We start from the raw sequence: 11,918 nt of genomic DNA, 5'->3' as shown, positions 1-11,918 counted from the left end.
ATAATATTCACTGATTATGGTTGATTAATAGACTCTCGTGACTCGCATAACTCCTTCGTTATTACGGTTACATCATTAGCATTATCCGCTTTAAATCTTTTATTTATAATTTTGGCTTCTAATTTTTAAAATTACATAATTTTTTATGGAAAAAAATTAGTATCATTCTATACTTTTATTTTATTTATATTTTAAAATATTTATTTTAATCTTTTATATCTTAAATTTGGTATGATTTGATTCTTTTAAAATAATTATTATTTTCATTTTTATGATATAATTTTGAACTAACTTTTAATTCATTTGAAATTTGTAACATTAAATTCAAAATTATAAAAATTAATTAATGTTTGAATTTAAAAGGTTATAAAAAAAAAGTAAAAATCACGTAAAAAATATATCTCACGAATAACTAAAAAATAACATGAAATTATATATATATATATATATATATATATATATTTTTTTTTTTTTTTTTTTCTTTGACTGCTTTATACACTTATTTTTATATGATTTTTATCATATTTATAATACTTTTGTATTTAAACCTTAGCTATATTAAATTTTTTTCACATAAATAAATTTAATAAGACGAGTTTCAAGCATTAAATTAGTTAAAAAATATTCAAAATTAATAATAATTATTTCAAGATCGTCAATTTAATCCAAATACAAAAAAAGTCAAAATAAACATTTTAACATATAAAAGATGAAAATGAATCTAAAAAGTAAGATTAAAAACTAAAAGTATAATTTAATCTTAAAAAAAAGACACTTAAAATATGAAATCTCAAAATTCTTGAATTCTCACATTTTATTTAATAAATTTTTCATAAAAAATTTAATTAATAAAAAATGTGTTAGAAAGTTATTGGCAATTTGGGAGCATTCCTCCAACAAAAACATTTGGTAAACATATAAACAAGTTTGCATGTCATAGCCGTAATCAAATAACAGCAACATTTTCTGTTGATAAGATGTTTGTTATATTTTCTGTAAAAAATTTACCTAAAATTGAACTACTCATACGAGATATATATACCATCCTCAGAGAGCAATTGACCATTATTTCATTTTTTTTGGTCATAACTCGTAACGCTGTATTCATATGATTGTTGAAATCCATACCAATCAAACGTGTCCAGTTAGTGGCGTCAAAAGAGGAACTTTTCCAGCAATTGTTAAGCCATAACCTTTGTGCCCATCGTACTCAGCAGGATATTTTATCATTAACCTTATTGTATGAATCCCTAGATCTCGTAGTATCTGTCATAGATGTATCATTCAATTAGTTGAAAATAATGTGTATGCAGCCAAAATGAAACAGTAGTTAAATTACGATGAAACATTTTCCAATGGGCATAAGCGAAAATAAATTAATTGTTACGGACAACATGACAGTTTAAATGGATAAATAGACACTAACATATACGTAGTATTTCTTTTGATTTCCAATGTTCTAGATGAAATGGTTAGAAATGAACTTGAAGTCAGATAATAGGACAAGATATATTAATTTTTTCGAGATATTTTTTTCTTGATTAATTAGGAAAAACTTAAGACAACTAAAGATGGCACAAATGAATCCCAGAATTTAAGGCCTTAGTAAAATTCTTATAAAATTAATAAGGAGGTCGAAGTTTTAAGTTTGAGCGTTTGAAATTCAAAATGCAGTTATCAGACGTTCAGCAGTAATTGAATGACAGACATCATGAATCATGATCTTAATCTAAATATATACCTATACATCTCAGGTTCTGAGATTGGTCAAGTATATCTTCCATACTGATAGTTTTCAATAAAGGTTTATTTTCTTTATTCATTGCAAATTTCATATTTTCATCAGATAATCATGAAAGTTGCCCGCTTTTATTTATTTGCATTCTTTAAGCTAATCATTTGTCACTCTTTAGCTTTTACTTTCTAGCATAATTGCCTGTTTGCAATACATTTTTATTCACTTTGTTATTTAATTTTTAAACTTTGATGGAAACTTTCCAATGTGTATTGAATAATAATCTCTAGATATAGTTAATAGATAACTAAAATGTACCTGTGCTTCAATACCGTACTCACTAGAAACACCCTCGTACTTGTCATCTTCCAAGTGATAAGAAGGGACCATGTGGCCTAAGCCGATACCTCTACCTTCATGTCCTCGGAGATACAGTAAGACACCCCTGCCTTCTACTTCAATTTGCTTCAATGCAACTGCTAACTGATTTCCACATTCACACGTTGTTGCCCCAAAAATGTCACCAACCACACATTCTGAATGTACTCTCACAAGTACGTCATGCCCATCACCTATCTCACCCTATTAAGTGTTGATATCAAAAGCATGTCATAGTCACTAACACAAGAACAATAGTCAAATTTCACCCTTGCCCCAGAAATGAACGTAATCAAAAAATTGGACTGATTTTTATTCAAGGCTTGCAGTACATTGATTGCAAAATTCCTCCACTGATTTTGTCGTATCTCTAATTCAACAAAAAAACGACTAACCAAGGATTATTATATCTCGCCAACAACGAGCCAATAAATCAAATTATAGAAAATTGCAATTTGACAGTTGCAGCAGCTCAAGATCCTGTTAAGCATATACAATTATTGGTAAATCAAGCACAACCTAACAAAGAACGAGACTTGGTGATTACAAAATAACTTAATCTGACCGACTAGGATTGACCTTGTAATGAGGGTTAGGATAGTATGCATAAAATCCTTGGTTTATACCTTATTTCTGCAGTTGTAAACCAAAATTAAGGTTAAACTGCAGAATTTTCCGACCAGTTTATTTTAAACTTTGTTTACCCAAGTTCAGTGTTGAATATTTATATGGACAAAACTTAGGTGCAGTATAGTGTTACTGAGGTAAGACTCTTGCTCATTGAAAACAGCAATACCAGTACTTATAGGATTGTATGAGTTTTTTTCCTATTTATATACCTAGTAAAAATTAAGACAGGTTTCATATGAGAACTCAAGTTTAGTTGAGCTGCTTACTTTAACCATCGCAATATGCTCAATCCCATCCAGACATGACCGATAACAATAAGCTTTGAAATGTCCCCACATGGTGGGTATCAGTGCAGCTGAAGCACACTCTACAAACTTCTCTCTCTTTCTTCTGTATCTGCTAGTTCAGACCATGCAAATATTAGAGATGCACCTATTAAAATTCTTAACTCAAGCTTCCTTATGATAATTTGAGGTGGCATATTTTCAAAATTCTAAATTTGGGCCTATCCAAACTGCAATTTGACCGGTGAGACTCTAAACATTGGAACAAGTTTCTGTCAAAACTAGGAAATGTCTGCAGGCCTACACTTTGATCAGTAGCTACTATTAGATTGTTATTCTATGAAAAATCTGGTGATCATAATTACCATTTACCAGGTACAAGTACGTGATTCATCACCTTTTACATTATTATTACCAAATTTCCTTTAAAAAGAAGCCTGTATGTGACACATGAATTATCGCAAGAAGTTAGAATTCTGTAACTAGGCTGGTGATTTCTTAAAAATTACCTTATTAAATCAGCAATGGATATGATTTTGAAGTTTTCTTGCATTGCAATTTGTCGAAGCTTTGGTAACCTGGCCATTGAACCATCATCATCTACTATCTCACATAAAACTGCAGCAGGTTCCAGGCCAGCCAACAAAGCAAGATCAAGTGAAGCTTCTGTGTGTCCAGGTCTTTTAAGAACCCCTCCTTCTCTATACTTGAGGGGAAATATATGACCTGGGCGATTGAAATCATCAGGCCTCGAACTTCTTGATGCAAGTTTGAGGATTGTTGTTGCTCTATCTTGAGCAGACACTCCTGTTGTAGTGCCTTGCTTTGCATCCTATAATATAATATGCAATCATTTTGGTATCGAATAAGAAATCAAATCAATATTATGTGCTTAATGATCATTATCCCATTTTCTCAATCAAGAATGAAAAGCCTATGTACCACTGTCACTGTGAATGCAGTGCAAAGGTTTTCTCCATTATTCTCCTGTGTCACCATCAATGGGAGTTGCAACCTCTCTAAATCTTCTTCTTTCATGCTTACACACACTATCCCAGTTCCATACTTGACAATAAATGCAATTGCTTCTGGCGTTACCATTGATGCTGCCATTATTAGATCCCCCTCGTTTTCTCTATCTTCATCATCTACGGCAATAACTAACTGCAAAATTTATCCCAAATAAGTAATTTTTTTAACACCCTTGATGGATAAAGAATTGTTCAACAAAACAACAGATTAATTATTAACCTTTCCCTGACGAATATCTTCAATGGCCTCTGGGATAGAAGAAAACCCTTGTGTAGGACAATCCAGATCATGTTCATTTGTATCAGCAAAGAAGCCATTGATTGTAGGATTTATCTCTGGAGAGACTCTTCCAAAAGAAAATGTGTCCAGTTTCTCTCTAATTCTATCTGGTTCTTCTACCAAGCTGTCAATTATGACATCTTGTCTTGGACTGTTATTGTTAGGATGAGATAGCAGATCTCCTTCTCCAGATACTAAAGCCCTCACGCTATCAACCTTAAAACTAAATTTCACTTTTCTAATGGGACTAGCCCACATGAAATCAGATTTATACCCGTTTGAATTGAGTGGGGGCACGCCAATTACAGGACACTGCCTTCTAAAACAGAAGCAACCATCCAATTAGACAAGTGGAACCAGAAGAACAAAGTAACAACAATACTTAGAAGACATTAGAATGAATAAATTTGCCATAAGCGATAAGCACAATGCATGCATATAGGATACTTCATACTTGGCTGAAAATCTTCTACAAGTGAGTCTAATACAAGTATATAACACCAAATTAATCTCTTACTATTAAGTAATAATGTTTGACTAATGAAAGTCACATCTCACAAATACAGATTCATTCTTGATAGTCAACTTTGGGATACTATATGGACCATATTCATGGGCCAGAAAAAATGACCAAATTTACAAAGAACAGCGATTATCACTTGTAAGTTGCAAAGTTACTTCTACTACAAGTTAATTCGTCTAGCCAAGCCTTCACATAAGATATCTTTCATCTCATATAGAAGCCTCCTGGTGTTGCCTACCTCTAACTTGGGAACTTGTGCATTGAAATGCATTCCCTCACTCTGCTGTATTGGAAAATCACAATCTTACCTATCTACCTTCATTCTGCATAACTACAGATACATCCTAAACCTGATTCTTGTACTAAACAAATGGAAAAAAATATTACAAGCCAGCATTTAAACAACTAATTAGAAGTGCATGCAAATAAATGTCCTAGAATATGATAGTGTCACTTTATAAAAAGAAAAGAAAACTCGATGCCTTATTCATTTTACATGCAAACATTGACGTTACTAATGTTTCAATGAAACGCAAGGAATCTCCATTATTTAGATTACACAAAAAACTGTCAAAAAGTTCCAGGACTTGACACGATCCGAATATTCAAAATATTTGCCACGGATTTGAAATTTGCAGACATTATTTTGCACTTGTGTGTTGTTTCAGACTCGTTCTTACTCTCTAATTGTACATAGATTAATATAGGACTTGTAATCCATATATATGATTCGCTTTTATATGAATCCCTCCCAATGTTTCCCATGAACGACACTATAGGCATGATAAAGCCATGCAGGGCACGTCCTACATTAATCTATGGAAAGAAAATATAAATACAGAAAGATAAAAGAAATTTAATGGCAATTAATGAGAGGCTGAAAACTCACTTGGAAAATGTGCGCAGGGAAATGGAAGAACAATGAAAATTGATGAAAGCCATTCAGTGTGTGATAGATACGAACAAACGTATGTAAGATAAGAAGATCGAACACCACACCATGAGACTGCAGCTGCAGCATATGGTTCCAAGATTTGTTATATATATTGGTAGCTCCGATGACGTGGCACTTGTCTCTTCATGACCATGTACAAATCCAATTCCTTTGTCTCTTTCTTATATAGCTTTTACTTGCTTTCCAGGGGAATTTCTTACGTGACCTATGGTAACCAGGAATGTGAAAATAATGTACACAATTTGCTTCAGTAACAAAGACTTTTACGGGATTAATGGCTACCATTGAATTTTTTAAACACAAGAGGCACACATTTGAGATCTTATTTACGGTACATTAAATTTATTATTAGTGATAATTATTTAATAATAATAAATTAATTTTTTATTTTTTATCTAATAAAAATATTAATGACTAATATATAATAGTCATTAAAAATGTATTTACATTACACTAAAATTTACTATTGATGATAATTATTTATTGAAAAAAATTTAAGTTTTGCATTGACTATAAATAAGATAATTAAAAAATATATAAGTAGATGATAACTCTTATCTTACAAGTTAGTTTTGTAAGATTGAATTAGACTCATAATTTACTATTCTAAAGAAAAATTTGAGGACAACCCTCATCTTATAAGTCTCATGTCGACTAAAGGTATAAAATAATTAAAGATTAAAAAATCAATTCTTAAACTTTTAGTGACAATAACAAAAAAATATTAAATGTCAATAAAAAATATCACAAAAGTTTATACATTAACTTTTAATGGCAATAACAAAAAAATATTAAATGTCACTATTTCAGTAAAAATGTCATAAAAACTTATACATTTTTCTTGATCATTATAAGAGTCATTATCGACATGCAGAATAATTATCGGTAAATATTTGAGTGGTTCTATGATAACTAATGTGAAAATGCTTATAAAAGACTTTATAGGTATTTTTATTACTACTAAAAATAATATTAAATAGTACTAAATGTTTATTTTGTTATAGTGTAAATGAAAATCAAGCATAAACTATTAGAATCAATTCTTTTTGTTTTTTTTTTTTGTTCTCACATTCGAACCTTAGCTCAGATGTTAGTCATTTATGATCTTTAAGGATTGATATTAAATTTTTACATTACCGTCTGATTAAAGACAAATTTATGTGTTTACTTAATAATATATCTTATAATATTTTTGTATTATACTACTTTAAATACTTGCCATCAAAATTGGTTATATATACTTGCTAAAATAGTAGATAGTGCAAAAGCTATTTTAGTCACTCTAAATAACAGAGAAAATACATTTCAAAATGACTTTGTGTGATTTAGTAAGGTTTCATTTCTAATGAAATATTTCATTCATAGAGTATGGTTTATCTTTTGTCCTTTTAGCCAGATATTTGAAATAATTTAAATGCTACAACCAATACAAAAATATTGTACACTCCCATTGTAGTTGAACGAATTTCATAATTAATTCAACAAGCCTTTCAAATATCTCAAGTAATACTAGCAATTCTTGGCTCAAATTGTTACTACTAAAATTGAAGTGAAAATAGATTTGAAAGATCTTAAATATTTACCTTAACTTTTGAAGAAATTAGGTGTATAAATTAATTTTAATTTATATAAAATGCTGGCTTTATTTTTTTATTTTCTATTGAATTGATATGGTTTTTTTTAGCAACCCAAGTGAGGCACGTGGCTCCATGTGAGTCCTCTAGTAAAAAAGATAAAATTGTTTCCCAGTCAAAGTGGTGAAAAGCAATGTGATTTCGAAAAGGGCAACCAGGTTAGATAGCATTTGTTTCCGATACCAAATCATTTTCGTTACATTCCTTTTTATCTTTCCTCAATGCCAATTCTAAATGCATTCAAGTTTCCTTGCTACAAGTTTAGAACATTTCCAATTTAGCATTCTCTTTGAATCACACAAGCCAATGCTTTAGTACAAATGCATAACTTGCTATCCCTCCCTCGTCTTCAGGATAGCGTTAATTAACCTGTGCCAGAGTAATGTTTGTAATTTTCTCTTGATTTCAAATAACTTGTTAGGTCCAGAGTAGGCTTAATAGTTACTCACAGCTAAAACAAGAGATGAGTAAAAAGAGACAAGGGAGAAAATAACCACAGTAAAAATATTATTTACTGAAAGGGAGGAAATTACAACACTTCTCTCTCTATAACTTACTCCTTTGAATTAGGAGACTACTACTACCGAGAACAGATCTCAAGGTGTATAAGAGAGGAAGAGAGAAGAGAAGAAGATTTGGGATGAAAATTATGATTTTCAGCTTCCCTATTTATAGGAAAGTCCCAATGGCATTTTCGTAATTTCTCCTAAACCTTTAATATTATTTTATTATCATGTGGGACCCGCTTTTAATTTAAAAATTAAAAGCCACCGAAAGTGGCTTGGCAGCTGTACCCAACATTTCTCCCACTTGAAGATTATGATTAAGTTAATCATATCTTCACACCACTGACACTTCTTTATTGATACTTCATGTTGCTTATGTTTTCAATAGGCCAAATAAGGATCGACACCATGTAAACTTGTCAGTGTTGACAGGCTTTGTCATTACGTCTGCTATGTTGTCTTTTGTATGGATCTTCTGCATATCCACTTTTCCTTCTTCTACTACTTCACGAACAAAGTGATATTGAATTCCTATGTGCTTTGTCCTGGAATGAAAGGCTGGATTCCTTGCAATGTGCAAGGCACTCTGACTGTCACAATACACAGTAATTTTCTCCTGCTTGTGCCCGAGTTCTTCCAGTAACCTTTGAATCCAAATTGCTTCTTTGCATGCTTGCGTAGCTGCCATGTATTCAGCTTCTGTAGTAGATAGAGCTACAACAGTCTGTAACTTAGACAACCAGCTCACTGCTCCTCCAGCAAGTGTAAACACATAACCAGTAGTAGATTTTCTTTTATCCAGATCTCCTGCAAAATCTGAATCAACATAGCCTCTAACAAAAAACTCCGATCCTTCAAAACATAATGCAACATCTGAGGTTCCTTTGATATATCTAAGGATCCTCTTTACAATACTCCAATGCTCTCTACCAGGATCTGCCATAAACCTACTGACCGCTCCCACTGCTTGTGCAATGTCTGGTCTCGTACAAATCATGGCATACATAAGGCTTCCCACCGCTGATGCATACGGCACTCGAGACATTTCTATCCTCTCTGCTTCGTTGCTAGGACTCATACTTGAGGATAATTTGTAATTGACAGGAAGTGGGGTCGAAATTGGCTTACAGTCTTGCATGTTGAAGCGCCGCAAGACTTTCAATAAATAATTCTTCTGAGAAAGCCAAATCTTCCTATCCTTTTTATCTCGGTGAATTTGCATCCCTAAAATCTTGTTTGCCGGTCCCAAGTCCTTCATATCAAACTCCCTAGCCAATTGTGCCTTTAATTCTTGGATCTGATCTTTGTTGGGGCCTACCACCAACATGTCATCCACATACAACAGCAAGATGATGAAATCATTGTCATCAAACCTATTGTAGTACGTACAATGGTCTGAACTCAGTCTGTTGTAACCAAGGCTAATTATGAAGGAATCAAATCTCTTGTACCAACACCTTGGCGCCTGCTTTAAACCGTACAGAGATTTGGTCAACCTACAAACCAAGTTTTCTTTTCCTTGTTCTTTAAAGCCTTCTGGTTGGAGCATATATATTTCTTCTTGGAGTTCCCCATGAAGAAAAGCAGTCTTTACATCAAGTTGCTCAAGATGTAAATTAAATGCAGCACACATAGCCAGAACAACTCTGATTGTGGTTAATCGGACAACTGGCGAGAATATCTCGTTAAAATCAATGCCCGCTTTCTGAGCATATCCCTTAACCACCAATCTTGCACGATATCTCTCCACTTGATCATTGCCATCACGTTTGATCTTATAGACCCATTTGCAACCAATGGCTTTTCGACCTTTTGGAAGATCAACAAGTTCCCATGTTTTATTTCTATGTAAGGCCTCTATTTCTTCATGCATTGCTGCCATCCACTGAGAAACATCAGAACTCCTCAACGCCTCTTGAAAGGTTGATGGTTCTCCTTCTTCAGTTAAGAGACAGTACGCATCATGACTTGCCATAACATAGTCTGAATGCCAAGATGGTTTCTTCGTCTGACGTGTTGTTCGTCGAACATCTCCATCATTGTCCTCATTTGGTTCTTGTTCATCGTGCTCTTGTTCTGCTTCAGAGGTGTCATCTTCTTTAGATTTTCCTCCTATCTCCACTATACTGGTGTCTTTGATAGTGCTGTCATTTTCCTGCTCCTTTTGCAGTTCAGTTTCTGCAAAGACTACATCCCTGCTGACAACAACCTTGCGGGCAGTGGGATCCCACAAGCGATACCCCTTAACATTGTCAGCATAACCCAAGAATATACATTTCCTGGATTTTGGGTCCAGCTTTGTTCTTTCTTGGGAGTTGTACATCACGTACACCGGACATCCAAACACATGTAATGAAGAATAATTTGATGGTTTTCCATTCCACATCTCCATTGGTGTCTTCAAACCAATTGCTGTTGATGGTGAGCGATTGATCAAATAACAAGCAGTTTTGACTGCTTCTGCCCAGAAAGACTTGGCTAATCCTGCAGTTCTCAACATAGCTCTTGTCCTTTCTAGAAGAGTTCGATTCATCCGCTCTGCTACCCCATTCTGCTGAGGTGTATGAGCAACTGTAAATTGCCTCTTGATACCCTCTTGCTTGCAGAATGCCAGAAAATCACCATCTATATATTCTCCTCCATTGTCTGTCCTTAAGCACTTAATCCTTTTTCCAGTATCAAGTTCTACTTGTGCTTTAAATTCCTTGAATACTGGGAACACATCTGACTTCTTCTTGATTGGGTACACCCACAATCTCCGGGAATAATCATCAATAAATGATACAAAATATTTTGCTCCTCCCATGGAAATTTCTGGTGATTCCCAGACATCAGAATGGATCAAGTCAAGTATGTGCTTGCTCCTTGTAGTTACTTTGGCAAATTGTAATCTATGTTGCTTGCTTGTCACACAGTGCTCACAAAATGGTAAGGTTACCATTTTAAGCCCTGACAAGAGATTACGTTCCGCAAGAATTTTCAGGCCTCGCTCTGACATATGTCCTAGTCTACGATGCCACATCATCGTTGCCTCTTCTTGACTTATTGCTGCAACTGATGCATCTGCTTCTTGCAACGTTTCTCCCAAAAGCAAGTATAGATTTGATGTGATCTTCTCAGCTTTCATCACCACCAAATTGCCTTTAACTACCTTCAAGATTCCACCTTCAACGTGGATCTTGCACTTGAGATCATCTAGTTGCCCAATGGACAATAGATTCTTTTTCAAGCCCTTCACATGTCGTACCCCTTGAATTGTACGAACAGTACCATCATACATTTTTAATTTGATAGTACCAACTCCAGCAATTTCCAAAGCATGATCATTTCCCATAAATACGGATCCTCCTGAGATTGATTCATAAGTGCAAAACCAATCTCTATTTGGAGTCATGTGCCAGGTTGCACCTGAATCCAATATCCAACATTCATGGAGTTGTTTTTCGCCTCTGGAACTTATTGCTTCACTGTACAAGATTTCTCCATCTTCTTGGGTACTAGCAACACAACCTTGAGAGGTTGACGCTTCAGAATTCTTCCCTCCTCCACTCTTCTTGTGCCAACAATCTTTCTTCATGTGCCCTCTCATGCCACAATTATAGCATTTGAGGTTCTTCCTTCCTCGAGATTTTGATCTACCATGATTTTGACTCCCACTGGAGCCACGTTCCATTGATCTTCCTCTCATCATCGTCAAAGCTTCTGCTTGCTTTGAACTTTCCAGTCTGTCTTCCTTATTCTTTCGCCTGGACTCTTCTTCAAGAATAGCTCCGGCAACATCCTCAAAGGATAGACGACCAACAACATTATTGTTTGTTATGTTGATGATGAGTTGATCATATGAATCTGGTAAACTCTGAAGTAGAAGCTCCGCACGTTCATTTTCCACTATGTTGAAATCAGCTGTTGAAAGCTGAGCAAATAGCGTATTCAGATTGTTGATGTGGTCCGTCACTGCTGTG

The 11,918-nt window shown here is 34.0% G+C and overlaps 1 protein-coding gene across 2 annotated transcripts; it reads right to left on the bottom strand.

The window, feature by feature from the left end:
• Positions 1-888: 888 nt before the first annotated feature.
• Positions 889-6,003, bottom strand: LOC109813518 (bifunctional riboflavin biosynthesis protein RIBA 1, chloroplastic). Of its 2 annotated transcripts, none has more exons than XM_020377714.3 (7): positions 5,751-6,003; positions 4,279-4,657; positions 3,970-4,191; positions 3,537-3,859; positions 3,010-3,139; positions 2,054-2,317; positions 889-1,266 (listed from the first exon to the last, which is right to left on the bottom strand). In XM_020377714.3, exons 1-7 carry the CDS (start codon positions 5,801-5,803, stop codon positions 1,132-1,134), a joined length of 1,506 nt encoding a protein of 501 aa, XP_020233303.1. In that variant the 5' UTR covers positions 5,804-6,003; the 3' UTR covers positions 889-1,131. The 2 variants fall into 2 exon arrangements, with proteins under 2 accessions (XP_020233303.1, XP_020233304.1); XM_020377715.3 differs by having other exon boundaries at positions 4,279-4,654.
• Between the last annotated feature and the right edge of the window lie 5,915 nt (positions 6,004-11,918).

The sequence above is a fragment of the Cajanus cajan genome, chromosome 2 (assembly GCF_000230855.2).
Source record: "Cajanus cajan strain Asha chromosome 2, NIPB_CcT2T_4, whole genome shotgun sequence".
NCBI lineage: Eukaryota > Viridiplantae > Streptophyta > Magnoliopsida > Fabales > Fabaceae > Cajanus > Cajanus cajan.
Note: the sequence above shows the minus strand (reverse complement) of the source record. Positions and strands in the feature narration are given on the sequence as shown.

Excerpts from the sequence above, each read along its gene's own strand:
- LOC109813518 (XM_020377714.3), bottom strand. The coding sequence starts at position 5,803 with ATGGCTTTCATCAATTTTCATTGTTCTTCCATTTCCCTGCGCACATTT. Across the intron at positions 4,658-5,750 it reads TCCCTGCGCACATTTTCCAA|AAGGCAGTGTCCTGTAATTG; the intron begins GTGAGTTTTCAG and ends CTTCTGTTTTAG. Across the intron at positions 4,192-4,278 it reads AAGATATTCGTCAGGGAAAG|TTAGTTATTGCCGTAGATGA; the intron begins GTTAATAATTAA and ends TAAATTTTGCAG.